The sequence below is a fragment of the Oryza glaberrima genome, chromosome 10 (assembly GCF_000147395.1).
Source record: "Oryza glaberrima chromosome 10, OglaRS2, whole genome shotgun sequence".
Lineage (NCBI taxonomy): Eukaryota > Viridiplantae > Streptophyta > Magnoliopsida > Poales > Poaceae > Oryza > Oryza glaberrima.
The window spans coordinates 7,783,673-7,805,102 of NC_068335.1; the positions used below are offsets into that span (position 1 = coordinate 7,783,673).

General features: G+C 41.6%; 2 protein-coding genes across 3 annotated transcripts; one reads left to right on the top strand and one right to left on the bottom strand.

Annotated features, from left to right (window-relative positions):
• The first annotated feature begins 11,072 nt into the window (after positions 1-11,072).
• LOC127752665 (uncharacterized) lies at positions 11,073-14,890 on the top strand. Of its 2 annotated transcripts, XR_008012388.1 has the most exons (5): positions 11,073-11,467; positions 11,566-12,713; positions 13,823-13,942; positions 14,054-14,143; positions 14,752-14,890. XR_008012388.1 is itself a non-coding variant. In XM_052278072.1 (2 exons), the coding sequence occupies exons 1-2, from the start codon at positions 11,204-11,206 to the stop codon at positions 12,697-12,699; spliced, it is 1,398 nt and encodes a 465-aa protein (XP_052134032.1). In that variant the 5' UTR covers positions 11,073-11,203; the 3' UTR covers positions 12,700-13,816. The 2 variants fall into 2 exon arrangements, 1 of the variants encoding a protein (XP_052134032.1); XM_052278072.1 differs by lacking the exons at positions 13,823-13,942; positions 14,054-14,143; positions 14,752-14,890 and having other exon boundaries at positions 11,566-13,816.
• Positions 14,171-20,879, bottom strand: LOC127752666 (uncharacterized). Its single transcript, XM_052278073.1, has 2 exons — positions 20,458-20,879; positions 14,171-15,023 (listed from the first exon to the last, which is right to left on the bottom strand). The coding sequence occupies exons 1-2, from the start codon at positions 20,726-20,728 to the stop codon at positions 14,695-14,697; spliced, it is 600 nt and encodes a 199-aa protein (XP_052134033.1). The 5' UTR covers positions 20,729-20,879; the 3' UTR covers positions 14,171-14,694.
• Positions 20,880-21,430: the final 551 nt, after the last annotated feature.

A 21,430-nucleotide genomic window follows, 5' to 3' on the forward strand; every position in this document is an offset into this window, starting at 1 on the left:
TCACAATTCAGACACTAACATAATGAGATGGTTTAAATATTACTACACAAGATGATGTCATATACAGTGTACAGGAGACATGGTCAAATGCAAAATCAGTAGTATCTTTCGCCCAAAATTGAAGGCAGAAGCAGAATTGGATAATGATAATGCAAAATTTTATGCTAACGATAATTCAAAACTTTATGCCTTCATTGGATTGACTCACAGCACATACAACTATTATTTGGCCACAAATAAGGTAGATGCAGCCAGTACAACAACATAAGTATGTATTATTTTTTATCTTAAACATAAGTACGCGTTTGATGAAATTAATCTACCCTGCACAGTCATGTACCCAATAAATTTATCTGGTAAAATCATAAGCATTACATCGATCCATCCATCCATCAAATGCATGGAAAGGAAAACATAATAACCACAATCCTCCAACTTTAATTTAAGAGCCCAACATCAAACATCGATCCATCCATCCATCAAATGCATGGAAAGAAAAACATAATAACCACAATCCTCCAACTTTAATTTAAGAGCCCAACATCAAACATAAATTTTCAGGTTTTGCCGTTCTTTTGAACCCTTCAAAATTATGATCCAACCAATTAGTATATAGTGAACAAAAGTAGTACTACATGATTCAGTGCAAACCAGCACAGAGCAAGCAGCTTATCAGCCTGAAGAAAGCAATAGAGAAACAAGGTGCTTGTTGTGAGGGCTGACCTAAAATTGGATGCTCTTGAAGATGATCTCGTTGACGTTGATGCCGATGGCGGAGGGCAGAGACCGGTGAGCCACGGAGGGCGGAGTTTTCTCCCTGGCGCCGGTGGCTAAGAAGATCAGTTTGTAGGTTTTGTTAGTAAGCCATTTTTTGTTTGTGAGCATTGATATTCCCTTTTGTCATGGTTGACCAACTGTATATAAAATGAAACTACACACGTTAAAGATTGACTCCATTTGTTAGCCTGTGATCCCGTTCTAAACATGTATATAATACCAGCACCACCAAACATAGAAGAACAGGGACAAATCATTCAGGGGTAAATTAGCATTGATTCAGTGATGCGATCATGAACAATAATTGATTTAGTCCAAGGCTTTCACCATCTATTTCACACTTGCTTAGCTGTATTTTTATATTATGAATATCATGTATTCATGTTATTTAGCACTTAAGTACATAATTATTACGATGGATCGTTAAATGATTATTGCATTGTTGTGAGGGATTATTGGAGTTGCGAGATAGTAACTGTGTGGAAGGGAGGCAGAACAGAAGAGAGTCCTAGAGAACAAATGAACGTTCTCATTTGTTGACTTACACATAAGTAGACACATGATTGGCCATATAGTTGGCGCGCCAACAAACACACTGATTTTCTAGTTCACCAATAAATGGGACCTAAAAGTGCGATCGATCGCCCGGGGACGGGGTTAGAGATCAATCCCCCTCCTCCCTCCCTCCCTCCACCTGGTTTTCTTTTTTGGCACCGCATTACTTTCCCATTTTAGTAAATTTATGTAAAAGTTTACACATCTAAAGTTTAGAGACCAAAAGTTTATATATCCGATTCAAATTTGAATTTGAATTCAAATATTTTTTATATATAGTATTTCTATACATCTAAAGTTTATAGACCTAAAGTTTATACACCTTAAGTTTATATACCCGTTTCAAATTTGAATTTGAATTCATATATTTTCTATATATAGTATTTTTATACACCTAAAAGTTTATAGACCTAAAGTTTATAAGTCAAAAGTTTACATACCCGATTCAAATTTGAATTATATCCGATTCAAATTTGAATTTGAATTCAGATATTTTCTATATATAGTATTTCTATACATCTAAAGTTTATACACCTAAAGTTTATAGACCCAAAGTTTATAAGTCAAAAGTTTATATACCCGATTCAAATTTGAATTTGAATTCAAATTTTTTATATATAGTATTTCTATACATAAATTTTTCTAACTTTTGTTTTTTTAAAAGTTTTTGTGGTGTACTGTAGTAGGAAGAGAAGAAGGGGAGGAGGAAGGGAGAGAAGAGGGAGGAGCATAGGGGAAGGGCCAGCACTGGTGATCACTTGGGCCAGCGCGGGGCGATCACCCACCCGCGCATTAGCATTTCCGCCAATAAATTAAGCCTAAGAAATGACATTCTAGATAATTGAAGTGAGGTGCAGGGACAGACCTTGCCCCCGGGCACCTAGGCCACGACCCAGGGCGTGGCTGAATTGCTAGTATACACCGCCGTTAAATAGGAATGAGTCCACTTTGACTCCCTCAAATATTGTTCAAATCTTATTCGTATCCCTCAACCATAATACTAAATATTTTGGTCCTCCAACTATTGAAATGGATACAAAATAACTCACTTGGTGCTTTTGTGGGCATTTTACGCTGACGTGACTCTTTAATCTTGTAAAACCGGCTAAGTCAGCATGTGAGGCCCACGTGTTCAGTGCCTCATCTTTTTCCTTCTATTTCGTTTCTCTCTCTCCTCCCATCTCTTTCTCTTTCTACCTATTCTCTTTGCCCCTGCATCTCCCCTCTTCGTGCGACATGGTAGCAAACGAGAGGTTGCGGTCGTCGAGCCAGGGAGGACGGCGGCCCACTCCGAAAGGCTAGGAGGTGGGTTCCATTGCAGGTGTTGGCTTACTCCCCATCTCCTCCTCACCTCGATCCCTTTCCCAACCACTCCCGTCCCTACCACGGCTACTGCCCACCTGGCCATCGCAGCCTACATCACGATCTCTGCGCTGACTTCAACACCGCCGCGGGAGCCCTCTTCATGCGCACTGGCGGCCGTGTGCGCCATCGGTCGAGGGAGGTGGGGACACCACGCTCAAATTCGATGAGGCCGTGGGAGGGTGCCTCCATGACTTTTGGTTGGAATGAAAGGTGGCTCACTGTTTGCGAACTCATTTTCTATGTCATATATATTCTTGTGGGTTTGGCTTCTGGCATCACTCTAGTACATGTGTTCTAGTGTGCAGTTTACTCTTCTTTCATAGGACTTTGTGCTTCCCGCGTGCGCGGATGAGGCGGATGGTGGCCCTCGTCGCGCTAGGCCTCCCTCGACCTCATTCGCCTGGTGGTCTGTGACCACATCGGCAACCAGATCAAGGCCCTCGTCATTCGCGCACATCTCCTCTCCGCATCCGTCGCCATCAGCCCCACCTCCCTCTACGCGTGAGGCCCCATCAGGCCCATCATCCGCGTGAGGCCTCATCCACGACGCGTGGGCCCGCCCGCATAAGGCTGCGCCGCCACGAGCGCCTGCGTCACCCTATCCCGTCGCGAGTCGCCATCGCATCGCCATATCGTCACCCCTAGCTGAGACCGTTGGATAATGCGGCGTTTCTTCCCCAGCTAGCACTCCCTCTCCTGAAACCCTACCACATAGGCAAATCATGCCGCATTGAACCCGAATCCTAGGAGGATCAACCCTTATCTGCGTCGTCCACCTCAATGCCCTTATCCGATTGCCATTAGGGCTCTAGCTCATCTATTGTGTGTTGGCATCCTTATCCTCCACAGTTTTCTTACATCCTAAGCCAAGCCCGGCCATAAAAACCCCATCCTTCTCTGCCTTTTTCCAGTCATGCATTCCATCGAACACCTTGCGATCACCCTCTCACCACCGCTAGAGATCACCATTGTGAGGCTCCCCAGCCAGAGCTGGAGGTTGGAGGGAGTGGAGGAATAGTCTTGCTGCCGCCGTCGCCATTGGGGAAGCCGGGTAGCCACTGGACGCCGAGGAGCACACGTCGAACACCTGCGAACGTCGCCGACCGCTAGCCACCTCTGCTTCGTCCGCACCGCACCACGCGTCTTCGCCCTTCGTCGTCCGTCCGTTCCATGGTAAATCCTCGCGCCCTGAGAAACCTCTTGTAGCATAGAACTCGCCGGCCCCTTCAATTTGGGATGTGCACCGTCGTAGCTGTGCCGCCCCGGCCGCCGTTCCGCCGCCGGCGGGATCATCGTGGACAGACCACCCCAGAGGCTCCCCTTCCCATCTAGCAAGCAGAACGAAACCCCCATACCTCGTAGACGCTCGCGCACCCATCAATTTGGAAGGAACCTAGCTCTACCGCCCTATCCCCTTGCAACCGAGATCGGCCATGGCGTTGCCCTGCCGCACTGCTCGCCCTCGCTCCGTCACGCGCCGCCGCCGCAGACGGTGGATCGCCGGAGTTCCTCCGCGCCTTCCCTAGCCGCCGCCGTGCCGCCCCAGCCCCGTACCCGCCGCGCCCTGCGGAGCCGCACCGCCTCGTTGCTGCCTGGCCGGAGGTAGAAGACGATGGGGAAACGAACGAGAGAGAGAAAGAGAGCAGCCGAGCCACTGACAAGCCGGGCCCACTCCCCATTTTTCTCTAAATAATTCGGTAGAAAAGATAATAAGACCCCTGACCCCACCCGTCAGTGACTTTGAGCAGTGGATAGGTTTCGGATCAAAATAAATCGGATATGAACAGTACTGTTTCGCAATTATTCAAATTTGAATATTTAAACTAGCATATCTTATTCATTTTAACTTGGATTTGAGTGAAATTTAAACCTAAATTAATCTAAATTCATAAGCTTTCCAATAGTATCCAATAAACTATTTAATTAAATATATTTGTATTATAAACTAATTGATATCAAAACGGTGAATTATGGTTAAATTTGAAAATATGCAGATGAATAAAATTGGTATTGTACAGTAGATTAGATGGAGTAGTAGTTATCTCTAACATGCTTTGTCACTGTAGCACCCATTTAAACTAATTAGGAGTATTCTTTCAAATTAATTAGAGCATAGAAAATACTAGTGCCATTTAATAATGTATGTCCATACATAATTATACACACGACTTCCAAACTATATAAATGAGGTTTAGCCTCATATTTTGTAACTAAAATATGAATACACATAGATGAGTCTTAAACTTTTTCAAGGTATAATAACAGAGCTAGTTGTATTGGCTCACTTAAAAAGATAATTAGTCTGTCCAATGTCATGTGGAGTAGTATATACACATAAATTAGTTGACACTCATTAATTAACCAAATAGAGCCATCCTGACCACTTGAACAGTACAATCTCCAGTAAAAAGCTCCTGTATAGTAACCTACTCATAAAACCTACTTAGATCACCTATATGGTATAGCTGGTAGTAAATTGCACATATTCTGTAAATGATCCTAGGTTAATATATTCTTGCACCCATATACTGTATAGTTTTGTGGTAAGTGGCAAGTGTTTATATAATAAATAATCCAATATTAATTCATTCTTGAACTCGCATATGTGCGGTACATCTGTTTACACATACTGTAACACAGTCACTTACTGTTGCGCCTATTTAAACTACAAATTATACGATAAAATATCAAAATTAGATGAAATACTAATTATAAATTTTAACCTCACACAATTATAGTTCAACTGTGACTTAGGATTATTTATTGTAAAATTATGCAGTGAGATAATCTTTAACTACAGACATTATGGACCATGCCAGTCTAACTTACAAAGCACGATAATTCGTTGGGACTCCTATATTGTAATATTTGTAGGGCCATGCGTTGACAATCCATCCTGTTAGAACTAGTACTGCTATAATTAGATTATCCACTAAGGCATTAGTAAACCTCCGGTAGGACATCACCCTCTAATTTAGATCAAAGCTAGCTTAGCCATGAACTCCCCGTAGCCATAATCGAAAGATAATTGAGCCATAGTCCTGAGTATTGAGTTTTGGATACGAACAACCTGTAGTTTAGACCTTTTAGTACCATATAAATCATTAGCGAGCTGGTATAGTATGAGCAACCCTACATCCGACTCCAACAATTATATTTTGTTTGTGCATATTTTATTGTTATTTGAATATTGGTTTTTCTCGCGTATTATAGAAATTGTATATCGGTTAGTCGTGAGGCAACGTATGCAGCTTCCAGAGGTAAAGGTTGATCAAGATTATATCAAGAATAAGAACTTTCCTAAGCAGGCAAGTCATCACTAATCTTTAAGCATGTTGAACCCATTGCCAACTTATTTTGGATTTAAAATAAAGTTTGCATGCTATATGGATATATGTGAATGCCCTACTTCGCTATATGCCATGCCTTTGATATTGATGATCCATGCAATCTTTGTAATCCATGATATCGTGTGTCCTTATTCAATACTTGATAAATGCTTAGCCATGCTACTTTAGAATCATGCATATTCATATTTATCAAAATGCTTTATGCTTGGACAACTACCTTAGGGAAGGTAGTTGAGATACGGCATGTGGAGACATGAGCACCACATTGCCATGACATTGGTGACATGATTTGTGAAAGGAAAAATGAAACTAAACAACTGTTTTCGACTGGGGCGGCTGGAGGACTTGGGTGGTGTCCAGAAAAGGCTAGTGCCGTCCCTGGTCAGTTAAGGACCGAGCCATGAAGTTAAGCATGAAACGACCCCCGTACAACTGTACTTCTCGTGTGGGTATAGACCTAGCGGAGTAAATAGCCGAGCGGAGGCGGTACCTAAGCCATAGTGGTTTTCTTGTTGTGTGTGAGGCAGGGCCTACGGTGGTGCAGCCATTGGTAGGACCGCGAGGGGCGGGTGCCTACAGTGGTGTCGCCATCAGTAGGACTACCATGTTCAAACCTAAACTTAACTATAACTTAATGAATGTGTGAGTCTTTCCCCCTCGGGAGCGCCAGAACTCCTCTCACTACTAGAAACCTTGGACGCTTAGAGTGCATGAGGACTAAAGTTCATGGAGCGGGTACTACCAAAGTGAGGTTATTGAAAGGCTTTGCCGTGTCAAGTCTCATTCGTTGGGACGTAGGCTCATATGTTGGGCAAGTCGCGGAGTACGGGTAAAGTGTGCATCCACTGCAGTGTGAGTAAACCAATCTATTCGAATAGCCGTGCTCACGGTTATTGAGCACCGGGACATGTATTACACTTGGCTAGACTCTAAATTCTTAAAATGATGGGTGGGATATTACATGATGATTTTGTACTGGTGGATCAACTTCTCAAGATGCGAGAAGGGGTAGACCCCCACAAAACCATGACGACCAGTGGCAGGAAGCTATCATTGGGAACACAATGGATGGTGGACAGAACCGTCGCTGTTTAATGAACAATGGAATTAAAACTTGATCAGTTTATGCTAGGTCTTAGGTTTGTGAAATGATATTTGAAAACTCAGCTTTACGCAAAGTAATCATAACCACTCTTTGTAATACCCTTACATTACTGCATTTTGTGTGGTGGCTTGCTGAGTACTTTTGTACTCATTGTTGCTCTATATATATCTTTTAGCGGAGTGTTGAAGAGAAGCCCTTGTTAGTACACTTGCGCAGCTAACAAGATGATCGGAGTGCGGTTCCATTCTAGGTCTCGTTCCCCAGTCGACTGCTTGTGGCATGTCAACCGGGCCCTTGTATTATTTTGCCTTCCGCTGTTGTTCTCTGATAGTTGTTGGCCTACCTGGCCCTAATGTAAGCATTTAACTCTCTTAGCCTGAATTCATTCGTGATATGTTGTGATTCGGCTATGTATGTGTGTACCAACTGCTGATCCTGGGATTGGTACTGATAAACACAGAAGATTTCCGATTTCCAAAATCGGGGGTCGACATTGACAGGGCCAAGTAAGCTGGCAGGTGGACAGCTCACATATCCTGGGAGAGCCCAGCGTCATAGAAAGATTTGAGAGCGGCGGGGCGACACGAGTAGTGCGAGGTGAGAGGTGGCTCCATCAGAGAAGTGGGGCTGGCGAGCTCGAGCACCGGTGTGGCGACGGACCAGCGCGTGGAACAAAGATCATGATATCTTCTTCTAGCATGCACCAACATCAGCTCCAAACTGAGAGAGATATTCGAAGATATGCCCAAGATATTCCAACAATTCTGAGCAAAAGGACACATGAAATAAAGATGGAGCAAAGTTTCAGTTGAGATAGACAAACATAGCACATAGTTTAAGTCACAATTCGGATGTGCATAGTGCTTATGATCAACATGTATTTTGTGTTCAATCTATCCCTCAGAAGCAGCCAACCAAAAACTTTAATTTTCGAGGTAGCTCTACTCTTCCATAACCAAATGAAATATTGCGGTGGCTGCAGGGCACTAAAGTTTAAAGCATAAAACTTCTAAGATGAATATTTCAAATTCCCCAGATATAAGCCCATGTATCATATTCCTATGAGATGTTTACCTCTTCTAACATCTGAGATAAAGACTGATACTCTTCAAAAGCTTGCTGAGAAAGAGGCAAGTGAAAATTATCTTCCAATTCCAGATTGAGGAAATTATGAACCGAGATCATTGTATTGACAGCAAATAAGTATTGCCTCGGTATAGAGACAGAGAGTGGAGGGTCATCACTCCAAACATCATTCCAAAAGGAACAAGAAACACCATCTCCAACTAAACATCTAGTAACTCCTCTAAAAAAATCCATTAGATTGTAGATATCTCTCCATCAAAAAGAACCCTTAAAAATGGACATAGGAGGAACACCATTTCTATAATATAAATTCCAAATAAGCTTAATCCATGGCAATTCTCTTCTATTGTAGAATTTTTCCAAATACTTTAAAAGCAAAGCTTGATTCTGAATTGAAGGATTTAAAACTCCCAAACCTCCCTTAAGTTTTGGCTTACAAACTTTATCCCAAGCTGCAAGATACTTCCTATTTGAATTCACCTCAAAACCCCTCCAAAGACATTGTTTTCTTGCACTATTAATATTATCAATAACTAATTTAGGCAATTTCAAAGTGCACATATAGTATGTAGGTAAAGAGGAGAAAATTGAATTAACCAGATTTTTCAGTTTCTAGGGACAATTTTCATTCAAATTCTTCCCCTTCTGATTGCTCGTTATCGCTTTTGCAAATGTTGGGAGTGGAAGTCTATGGCTTAGGTGGCTGAATCAAGCTTAGGGGGAGAGAAGAGGAAGAAACTCCCTCGACCAGATCCTAAGGAATGAATAGATTCTTTTGTTTAAAGTTCTGGCTACCTCTGCTTGTTTTTAGTGTTTGGAACCGGAACAGCGTTGTGAACCTATTATGTTTCTGTCATGGGCAGAGCACTCTGTGTTTATCTGGTTTACTTGTCTTAATCCAGTTTATGGTTACTTTCTCTCTGCCTTTTGCTATGAATAATCAGTTTAGATCCTGGAATGTGATGTGCTGGAATGTAAAGGGAATGAATGTTGATGCCAAGATTTTGATGATAAGGCAAAAGGTTGAGGAGAGTGGTTGTCAGGTTTTATGTTTGCAGAAAACTAAGAAACATAATTTTACTCTTGTTGATATCAAAACTTTTTCCCTAGCGTTTTGATTCTTTTGTGTTTGCGCCCTCTAGAGGTGCTTCGGTGGCATTCTAGTGGTTTAGGCTGTTGACGGTCGTTAGTTATCAGTTTTGACCGTCAATATTCCCAAAATAGAGAACTTGTTATGCTTGCAATGCATATCCATGTTAGAATAATAATATTCCACTAGTATTTGGTTCACTAAACTTTTGTAGAGAATAATCATAAAGTGGAAGAGAATCGACATTGAATCAGATGATAAATCAATCGGACGATGTCGAGAATCAGACTTATATATGAATGGGCCAAGAACTCTGAATTGACACGATGAATTGGGCCAAAATTCACAAGTCTGAAGTGAGCAACAAAAGAGGAGGCCACCAGCCGAAATTGGGCTGGATTGGGCCGTACCCTGGTTCGGCCGAGCCAGGGGGTTCGGCCGAACCTGTCGTGCAGCCGTTGGATGCAGGGTTGGAGGTGGACGGTGGATTGCCTCCCTATGGCGGTTGGAGGGTATTACCGACCATTCCAACCGCCATAATGTCATTACCTGCCTATAAAAGGAGCTGACTCTCTTCACTTCAAGACACACCTCAAGCAAAACTCTCTTATATTCTCTCAAGTTTAGTTTAGTATTCTTAGGCTAGTGGAGTAGGAATCGAGTAGAAATCGGAGTCCGGGTATAGCTCTAATAGCTTTCCTTTCCTCTTTGGTAAGCTTTGTACTTTATTTAGAATACTCTTCTTTATACATTTATGGTATTTGAATACTTCCCGAGTATATGAATACTAATTTTACATTATGTTCATGTTATACTGATTGTACTGCTAGCTTATCTGGGAGATGCTTTGGTAGGGTATAGTGTTTGCTTATGCAATTACTCTATGTCGTGACGATGATATTAGAGTAGTATATGGTAGTTTGGACGTGGTATCTAGACTACGGGATATCATTATTTGGGGTTATATGCTGCGGATGAGAGGTGGGCCGCTGATGGTGACAGCTCAGTACGGGTATTCCTCCGCGCGTGTATATAGTCCTAAGTTAATTTCCTGGGGAGGATACTCCTCCGTATTTAGCCCCGGTTGTATGGTCATGACGAGCTGTCGTAAGGAACTCGGCAATCAGTGGTGGCTTCTCGAATTACCAGGAGGGCATCGGATAGAGGGTATTAGCTAGTAGCTCGAGCCCCAGTGACTAACATCGTCCCGTGCCGCTTCGCCACGTCCTTGCCGTCCTCCATCGCTCCTGCCGCGAGCGCCGCCGTCGGCCGTTCCCACCGTCCTCCGCCGCTCCCGCTGCAAGCACCGCTCGCCACCGCCGCCTTCCACCTCCCTGCCCCCCTCCACTCTCGCCGAGGGAGGGCTGGACGATGACGAAGACGACGGGCAGCACGGCGGCGTTGGAGTGAAGATAGAGATAGAAGAGAAGAGAAGAGAGATACGATAGCTGACATGTGGGCCCAAGGGCATTTTTGACATTTCATAAGATTTCTCTCTCCTCTTTAACCAGAAATTATTATTCTAATTGGCGCGGTGTCCATTGGCAAATCACCACGTTTATGGAGTTCGGACGGTGTTCTTCGGCTAAATATATAAGTTAAAGTTTCCTGTACCAAAAATTTATCTAATTATAATGATAGCTATAATTTCCTAATTTCAAAGTTTTTCAACCAAAAATCTTATTATTACCACGGACTCCAAAAGGAAAGAAAAAGAGAGGGTTCCTCCTATTCCGCCGCCGCCTGAGAGATAGAATCATAGAAGGAAGGCTCGCCGTCTCGCCGGCGCGTGCGTTTATCTCTCACCTCCGATAAGGCCATAGCCACACCGGATTCTGCAGGGTTCGCATCTTCCAAGTCTGCCATTTCCAGTCCATGGCGGAGACCGCTCTGGCGACGGCATTGGACATCGCCGAGCTCCCTTTCTCGGATCTTCTCCTCCTCATCTCACCGGATCTTCCGGACGATGGCCGGCGCGGCCGTCTCCTCACCACCGTCGCTACCTCCCTTGGTCGCGGCGGGTCCGGTTTGCTTGCCATCACCAACGTGCCTCTCGCAGCCACCCTCCGCCGCCGGCTTCTCCCGCTGGCTCGCCGCCTTGCCGTCATGGACCACCCCTCCCGCTCCCAGCTCCTCAAGGTAACCGCACTCTTCATCCTCTTCTCTCCCCCTTCTTCTCCCTCCTCTTTGGAAGCTCCAAAACCCCTATGCACTGATCTGATTCACCCCCATTTCAGAAGCACGGTTTGGGTAGCGACGTGCCTATGAAGAAGCTGGACCGGCGCGTTTCCTCATTTGCGCGGCTTTTGCGTCATTCAGGTGAGTTCCAATTGCTGGAGTCGATGAAAGAAATCGAGAGCATCAAGAACGACCCTGATTATCTGGAGAAAGCTTTGGATGGTGTTGTAATTGGGGAACCCATGGGCGATGGTACCGAGAAGCTTGGTGAGCTCGTTGAGGAGCTTGGTCTTTGCATGATGGAACTTGGGATTTTGGTTGCACGAGCCTGCGACATTGTTACTGGTGGAAATCAGTTGGAGAAAAGCATTACTGACTTTGGGACCGCAAAGGCAAGGCTCATTCACTACCACTCTGAGTTGGATAACATTATTATCAAGAATAGTAGCAGCAAGAGAAAAGTTCCGATAAATAAAATCGCAAAGGCAACAGCTTATGAGTCATGCTCTCGAAGGTCTGCATCATCACAAGGATCCTGTATTAGATCAGAATGTGCTATGACGGACACACTAAAGGATTCCAATGATAAGTCTATTCATGGTCAGGGTAGTGTTGTTTCTCTCACAAACTTATGGCAAGAGTGGCACTATGACTATGGGGTCCTTACTGTTTTAACAGCACCATTATTCTTGTGCTCCACAATGGGAGAAGATTGTTCCATCAGCAAAGAATGCTCTCCTCCTGACGAGCACACGTACTTGCAGCTATTCAATAGGAGGAAGGTATTCTCAGTGAGATGCTCTCCAGAGAGCTTCATTGTGCAGGTCGGGGAGACAGCAGACATCTTGTCAGGCGGGAAGCTGAGGTCTACACTTCATGCTGTGAGTAGACCATACGGCTCAACAAACATCAGCCGGGAAACTTTTGTGGTCTTCTTACAGCCATCATGGGACAAAAAGTTGCCTTACTCTGGTCACTGTTTTGCTGGTGATGATGAACCTAGTGAAGGCGATGACTCAACATTCAGTGATGGGTCAGACATGTTTTCGAGTGAGCATACATTGATGCAAGATATTTTGAAAAAGATCCCCCCTCTGTCATCAAGGGTAAAAGAAGGGATGACGTTTGCTGAATTTTCTCGACAGACAACGAAACAGTATTATGGTGGTGGAGGTATCCAACAAAACAATTAAAAAGCAGTACTATGGTAATGAAATGCAACCTCTTGGAGGCACCTACGCTAGTATTATGTATTGATTTATTTGGTTGTTCGTAATGATGGGATGTTGAGTAGTACTCCATGCGAAATTAATGACATCATGGTAAATAGAGTATTACTGTCCTTTTACCCTCTTTTTTTGTTTCCCAATTTTCACATCATAGTCACTGCTTCTCTTTTTTCTTCAAAAAAGAAATCTGACAATAGTTAGAATTATTTCTATTGATTTAAGGGGGAACATCATTTTGTCTTTGAATGAGGAGGGCAGAACAGCATTTCCTTTGTATCTTATAAGTAAGTATGCCTTTTTGGTTTCTTGAGATGAAATGTGTCACGGAGTCTACTTCTACTCCTTCAACAGTTGAGGTTCCGTTGAAGCGTACCGGCACGGCAGCCCAAGCCCAACACGAGATATATGGGTGGAGTGTGGGTCTAGTAGCTATCAGCTGGGCCCAGAGTCAGTGAGAGAGAGACCTAATAGTGTTGTGCTATAAAAGGTCGGCAGAGGAGAGAGAGAGAGATGGCTTGTAATAGAAACATATCTCAACTCAATTCAAATCTTCTCTCTTCCTGCTATCAAATCCTTCTCTGAACTCGTCTTCTTCCTCTGTTCCTGCCCCCAATTCCTGTCTGAATCTCGAATCTCGCTGACGGATTGTGACAAAATGTGATATATGTTGTGTAATTGTACAAAGAGAGTATTCTGATTATGGCCTATGAGTAATTACTCTTTTAGTTCTTATTTTCAATCAATGTCCCATAATATTCTCTGATCACGCAAATAACAGTTATCTACAATGAAGATTGAAAATTGGATATGTGTGACTACTTTGTATTAATTTAATCAATTCAATTGACATATAATTTGATTTTCTGATTGAGGGATAGATATTGTCTATATGGTTTAATTGGTACTATGACCCCTAAAACAAATTATTCAACAGTGGCCAATCGAATGAGATGTAGGCCAGATACACATTACTTGCTGAGAGCTCCTGTACTAATCTGCAACCGACTTCAAACTTCTGCTGTCGGCATTTCTGCTGCTTGCTACATGTCAGTCCTTCACCCTGTTTTATCATAATTTTTTTTTTCAGCTACCTTTGGATTGAGGCCCACAGGAGATCTCTGCATGTCACCTAGTTATTCCAACTGCAGAAATGAGGACGCTTGCAAAGCAATTATCAATGGAATGATTCTTCAATCAGTAAAATCAGGTAGGGAGCTTGATCAATTTGATTTCTCTAGTTTGGTGTCTTCTAGACTGGTGTTCAATGATAAAGTGCACTGATTTTCATTTGCTGCGATTTCTGGTGCTCCATGTTCAGGTGTTCCATGCTCATCATCTCAAGTCATGGAGAACGTCTTTGGACATTTTATTATTTGGCACTACCGCAAGCACCAGACAAGTCCATAAGGTATGATTTATTTATTTCTTTCTTGTACTTATCCATTGCATAATATTAAATTTTCTTTCCTTTCCACGGTTTAATATTGATGTAGCATTTACACAACATGTATGGTTTGGACACTGCTTTTATGGTTGTACTCTTATGCAGCATTCCGTATTTTTCTGTGAAGTTTTACAATCTATTTCCTCTGTGATGTTTGAAGTAAATGATTTAGGTTTGATATCCATTCCTTTAGTTTCTTCCTTGTGATCATTATGCCTTTAGTTACTTAAATCATGACCAGACGTCACGTTGATAGGTATGTTCTTTTCCTTTTCCAAACTGGCATTTTTGTTGTAGAGCTCAGTTTACGTAGGTGAGGCGGAGCCCAGACATCTGGTTGTATATTATAAAGGGAGGTCATAATTACAAGAAATGAAGTAGGGATAGGAAGAAAATATATGGAAAAAGGCATCTATTCGATCTACCCAACTACGCTTCTTGAAAATTTAAAGAAAATGGAACTCAACCAAGAATCGAACTACTTTACATCAACAATTGTTTGTCTATCATCAATTCTATTCTGTACCAACATGGTGCATGGACATGTCTGACTTTGTATCATGATGCTGCAGCCGTATCACCCCTGTCGTGTAGGAGCGGATGCCATCCTCTGATGATGATAACTGGATGCCATGGTAGTAACTAGGACTACGGCGAGGCCAACACGCACAGTCTAGCGGGAGCTGGAGCACCTTGACAGAGCAAGCCTTCTCCAGGTTTGGTGTGGCATGGAGCCGAGAAGGGAGTTCTATGGTGAAGTTGCCATTCTCATCAGTTACTGTGAATACAGAGTTAGCCATCGTCTTTATACCTCCAGTTTCACAGGCCACTCCTACTGTAGCTCCTGCTTGAGGAAAATCACAAGGTTAGCTCATGATTCCCTTTGCATAGTATTTCAGCACCAAAAAGAGGTTACAACTATGTATAAATTAGGTGTTTAGCTTGTAACTTTGTTATTTTATAGTTATGATGGCCTTTTCTCATATGTAATGAACCTCAACCATACATCAGAACAGAAAAAATTCAAGTGGTCGGCATGCACAATGCTAATATCCAAGTAGAATAATATCATGAAAAAACCAAAATAAATACATGGAAATGAAGAGAAGATTTCAATAAGCCAACAACAAATCCATTGAGTGCAAACTGTGAACACTCCAACAACCTTTTATAAGCTGAATCGTAAAATATGTTGCCGGCATTCATTTTACCCCTGACTACAAAACCGTGCAAAGATCAGCAAAATTGTCTAGATAATCCCTTATTGTGGTTTTGAAGGTGGTATGGCACTGGCACCTGACATGCATCTGTTTTCTCATTAAAAAAGATTACAACCAATGTAAGGTGCAGTTATCGAAAGGAAGTGACCAAGAGAGCAATTCGATAGATGGATACACACACTGCTCTGGACCCTAACACATTTAATTTATTTTGTTTGCTAACTCCGTGCCGCATTATCACACACTTTTTGTACAAAAGTAACAAAAAGTCACTCAAAGAAAAGGTGAAACAAATCCCTTTTAACACCACCATTAATGGGGATTATTTTGAAAGCTTTAGTTTAGTCCCTCTTTGGTATTTGGATGGCTATATGATTAAAAGGGTAAGAAGGTTATATCCTTCTTTTTATTTCAGGGGGGGTCGGGGGGTTCAAACATACTTTTTCATACAGAGAACATAGATCTATGGTGCTAGTAAATAATCTAATTGGAATATATGGCACTGTTCTATCCCCAGATGAACGTTTCTGATAATTGTGCCTAGCTTTGAATGAGATTGGATGTTATCTCTTAGGATTAGTTTGCCACAGCCACACCCAATACAGTTACAATTTTGCTATCTGTCAGTTGCTACTCCCTCCATCTCCTCCGTTTCATATTATGTTTCATATTATATGATGTTTTAACTTTTTTCCTAGTTTGACGGAATTTATAGCAAAACTATGCAATATTTTTAACACAAAACAAACATACTATCAAAATCTATTTAATGGAACTAATTTGATGTTTTAGCTGTTGCTATTTTATCTATAAACTTAGTCAAACTTAAAGAAGTTTCACATAGAAAAATATCAAATCTTCTTATAATATGAAATAGACCGAGAAGAAAAAATGTCAAATCGTCTTATAATAACTTCCACAATAAATAGCTACACTTTACTGCATGTTTTAATTTTTTTTCTTTTGCAAGGTTCCGACAAAGTACACATTTTATTTGCAGCTATAGCTTATTTTTGCCTTGAATGAAAAAGGTAAATATGTGAGTTATTGAATGTTTTTCTACTGATTGGAAAAATCGCTGACATGTAAGAGAAGTTCAATACTTCATGAGTTGATGGTCCACTAAATTTTTATTTATATATAGTTTCTATTATAACTTGGAGTGAGCATACCATCGTTGTTTTCCCTTGAGCCATTGCCTTCTTAATTTTTCTAGAAGGAAAAAGTTTATTTTACTCCCTCAAATTATTCTGTAGGTACACTCCATAAAGTATTTTTTAAAATTAATATACCCCTTGATTATTGAAAATGGCTAACTTTACCCCTTAACAATATTTTTCTATAAATCTAAAAATATTTAGGGTGTGTTTAGTTCACGCTAAAATTGAAAGTTTGGTTGAAATTGAAACGATGTGACGGAAAAGTTGGAAGTTTGTGTGTGTAGGAAAGTTTTGATGTAATTGAAAAGTTGGAAGTTTGAAAAAAAAAAGTTTGGAACTAAACTCAGCCTTAATTTAAAATTTGGTGGAATGATAGGTAAGAACATTCTCAACTTTTCTATGTAATTTATAATCACTGTATGCGTATGTTAGAATCACCGGAGACTTATTGACACAACAGGATTTAAAACTGCATGCAAATTAGTGTGTAAATTTCTGATTTATTTTTCTTTTTAGCAGTCTAGCACCATGCCTGTGCATTGCAGCGGGCTCATATGAGAATGATTTTTTTCTGAATTTATTATTTCCCAGTTCAGCTGCAAGAATTGAAATGCTCGAATGACGAGAACATATTGAAACGACGGCGCATACGTGCAGACAGCACCTCTTTGTCACAAAAATAGAGAAACCACTAGCAATCTTTCTAGACTTCCAGTGCGAATCACAGTATGATCGTTGACGCAGACGGCTAATTGACGGTGACAACACAGTGCGTTGCAACCAAACGCACTCGTTTAGATATGTAACAGGTGAACGATCCTCCATCAATCACATATCAAAGTGTTCTGGTTCAGGCCGTTCATCTTCATCATGTGTCATTCTCAATATTTCACATTTCTCAGCATCTAGACCAACAGATCCTTCAGAACCAACAAATTTGGAATAAAATTTGGGAAAATCAAACTAATTCCATTTTTTTATGGAGGCCCAAACTTGTACTGCCCATAGAACCAACTACAGCCAAGGTGAGGTGGCGTCCTTTCGATTACATCATGCTAGTCGGTAGACTTTTGACCAAAGAAACAACAGAATTTGGCGAACAAATCAGACCCTTATCCGTCAACAAGAAAATTAGTTCAGATAACGTTTGACCGTACAAATGTTAGTTGCAACTTGCATTCAAGAGTGTTGAACTGGAGCAGATGTACCTAAGCGATTTTTTTCCTACTTGCTTTCGTACGCTCCGCTGACTTTTTTTTTTTAAAAAAGAAGGGGAAGAAAATAATACCCAGGTGAGTAAAAACCGATGGCGAGGGCTACCATATAGGGCTAGTTTTACGGTGGATACGCTGTAGTTAGTTGTATTTATTTTATGCTATTGTATAAATGCAAAGAAAAGAAGAAAACTGTAGCTAGTTTGTTTTTCAAATATATAAAATATTGTAATCAATGCTGTTAGAGCATCACCAACAGATTATCTATAATTTTCTCCTAAAAATTTGTTTTTGGGTTTCCTAAACTGAAAATAGGAAGTGAAAAAACTCCTCCCTCCAACAGATAGCCTAAATTCAATCCCCAAAACTTAAAAGTGGGCCCTTCTGTTAAACTACCAAGAGAAAATTCCGTTTTTTTTCTTTCACACACAGAAAGATCGCTATTTCGCACACACGGGAACAAAGGAGAGAGGCGGGATTGCGTGATTGGGAGTGACTTTCGTGCCCGCATATAAACGGAGCGAGGAACCGGGGGAAGGGAACTCCAAAACTCGGGTAGGAGAGTAGGGGATTTGTTGGAGCTGATTTTTGGACTAAAATCCCTCAAAATTAGTTTTGGAAATCATATAGGTAGACTGTTGGTGATGCTCTCCCTTTGGTTTCATATTATAAGACGTTTTGGCCTCTCCGTCTTTTATTTAGATTCACTAATATTCATATAAATTTAGACACATATATAATTTCATGCATAAATCTATTGAAAACCCCAAAACGTCTTATAACGTGAAACACAAAGTATTTTGTCACATAATTATCTGTTTTGTTAACAGGAATGCATGGAGCTACCAAAATATTTTGGCAGTGCCAACATGTCAAGATTTTGGTGATGCACATTATTTGATACTGCTCGCAATCGTACAAAATGTTGGCATCAATTTGGTAGTACATCAGACTCCCCGACTTTACCATTTTTTCTCTTCGTCCTGTAAACAAAACACTCCAAATTTACCAAAACTTTTGCAATATACAGGATTTGACTTGCAATATTTTGATAAGATTCACATTGGTTTCCTGCATAGATGCTTTTGAAAGTTCATTTTAGCTTTTTTTTTACTGCAAGCAAAATGAGAAATACCATTAGCGTATAATTAATTAAATATTAACTATGGGTTTATTTTTTTTAAGAAAATTTCAATACAAAAGGTTGTTTAAAAAATAAACCATTTACTCCCTGCGTCCCAAAACGTAGCAACCTAAGATGGAATGAGACCCATCTAAGACTACGAATATGGTCTCATCCCAACCTGGTTTCTAGTTGCTACAGTTTGTGACCGAGATAGTAATCCATGTGTCCCAGAATATAAGAAGTTAGTTGGACACGGTTATTAAGAAAGTAGGTAGTAGTGAGTAGTTGAGGGTTGTGATTGGATGAGTAGTGGAGGTAGGTGGGAAAAGTAAACGGTGGAGGGTTGTGATTGGTTGGGAAGAGAATGTTGGTGGATAAGTTGTTATATTTTGGAACAAATTCTGGGGGCTAAAAGTTGTTATATTTTGGAACGGAAGGAATACTAGTTTGGAAAACGTTCATTGTTTTATACTCTCTCCGTTTCACAATGTAAGTCGTTCTAGCATTTTCCACATTCATATTGATGCTAATGAATCTAGATACATATATGTATCTAGATTCATTAGCATCAATATAAATGTGAAAAATGCTAGAATGACTTACAATGTGAAACAGAGGAAGTATAAAGTTACGAAAACATAATGAAGAACACACGTGAGCTACCTACCTATAGGATCAAAGTACGCCTTCCATGACGGCTAATCATGCTGTAATACATCCAGCCTGCAGAATCTGCCAGGGGTCGGAGGAGGTTACAACGTCGCCTTGCTCTCTCTTCGACAGATGAGATGAGACCTGTACCAGCCGCCTTGCTTGCCTTCCTTCCTTTCTCTTCTCCTCAGGACCTCAATCCATCGGCCCTAACCGGCCAACAACCGCCGTGAAAACGACCGTTCGCCTTCGATATAATTGATGGCTGATTTCGGCAGGAACGCTTAATTAATCAGTTGCACTATAATCCTTTTTAATATGTGGTGTTTTTAGTAGCAATTGCTTTTAGAGTTCAGTACTCTGGTGGTTCTGTGATCTATGATTATATATTTATATTCTGATATCCCAACAGCCAGATCGATCATGGAGGAATCGTCCCAATTGCATTGGTTTTTTTGGCAAATTGATGAGATTGTCAACTCGTGTATTTTACGGTGGGTTAGCCAGCCTACGTTGGGCAGAGGTGAACGCTAATGTTGTTTTCAGGTAGAATTTTTGAACAATATGTATCATGATCAGTCAGTCACCCTGTAACATAACCAGACACAACAAAGGAAACTTTGATATGGTCTGACCACGACAAATGAACTGAACAGAGCCATTAACAAGCTATATATAATTCTTAAAAGGGCGATTAATAACTGAACGTAATGAGAGTAAATAAATTTAAATGCGCGCGACTGATGCTCACCTGAGACGTAGCAAATATGAGCAAATTCAATATCAGGTATAAAGACGTATGTACGTAAAAATATCATAATTTGCGGGTCAAGCAGAGGGGTGGAAGCAAGAGAAATAAAAAAACGCAAAATTATCAAGAAAAATTCCGGTGAGCAATAAGACTAACCTGGCAGCTCGATGCTGAGGAGGTCGGAGCCGGGTGAGCGGAGGGAGAGCTCGCAGACGACCTTCCCGGACACGATCACCGTCGACACCAGCTCTTCGCCGTACCCCGCAATGCGAACGAGCTCCGCCGGCGAGAAGTAGGCCTCCATGGGCATCACCGCCGCCGCCGCCGCCTCCGGCGCCGCCGCCATCGCGGCACCGAGCAGCAGGAGCAGTAGCAAAGAAGAGGACAAGGAGGAGACCCTTCCAGTTCCAGGCAGCAGCCGCGGCATGTCGGAAACTGAAACTCTGTTTCTTTCTCCTCTGCTCCGCAGGCTGCAGCCTCTGCTTGGTTGGATTGGACCAAACTGGAGCAGGGCGGGGGAGTCGGCCGCGGGAGTAATAAGAAAGGAGGAGGAGGTGGTGCGTTCGGTTGGTTTGTCACGTTGACTTGGAATGGAACGGCGTGCTCGCCATGTAATGTACCTACGCCGCAACGCGTGGGCGTGTCTGCGTGCGTGCGTGCTGCGTTATAGTGCGTTCGGCAAGTTGGTCAGCCGGGCAACCGAGTGGTTTAGATGTCGTGCAGTGGTTCTGGTTCCGATCCGGTGGTGGCATTTACCAAACGGGAGTCCCTAGTTTGCTCGTGCGCTCCCGGCGTACGTTTTTACGGGACTAAATGTACTTAGACTTTATAGATAATTACAGTTTGAAATAATGACGGTAGTAGTTAGAATTTTTTTTTCCGTGAGATTTTTTTAACTAACAAATTGAAAAGAAATCTATATCTTAAGTCAAATTTTCAAAATTTTAAACCCATATTTAAAAACTTTCAACTCGAAATTTATTTTTTAAGTCAAATATAAAAAACTTTCAACTTTTCATCTCAACATTGAAAAACTTTCAACTCAACCTTGAAAACTTTCAACCCATATATAAAAACTTTCAACTCGACATTTGAAAATTTTAACTCAAATTTGAAAACTTTCAACTCG

What these genes read in the sequence shown, in the direction of transcription:
- LOC127752665 (XM_052278072.1), top strand. Translation starts at nt 11,204, where the DNA reads ATGGCGGAGACCGCTCTGGCGACGGCATTGGACATCGCCGAGCTCCCT. An exon ending in CCCGCTCCCAGCTCCTCAAG is followed by an intron (nt 11,468 to 11,565) that starts GTAACCGCACTC and finishes CCCCCATTTCAG; the next exon opens with AAGCACGGTTTGGGTAGCGA.
- LOC127752666 (XM_052278073.1), bottom strand. Translation starts at nt 20,728, where the DNA reads ATGCCGCGGCTGCTGCCTGGAACTGGAAGGGTCTCCTCCTTGTCCTCT. An exon ending in CCTCAGCATCGAGCTGCCAG is followed by an intron (nt 15,024 to 20,457) that starts GTTAGTCTTATT and finishes TTCCTCAAGCAG; the next exon opens with GAGCTACAGTAGGAGTGGCC.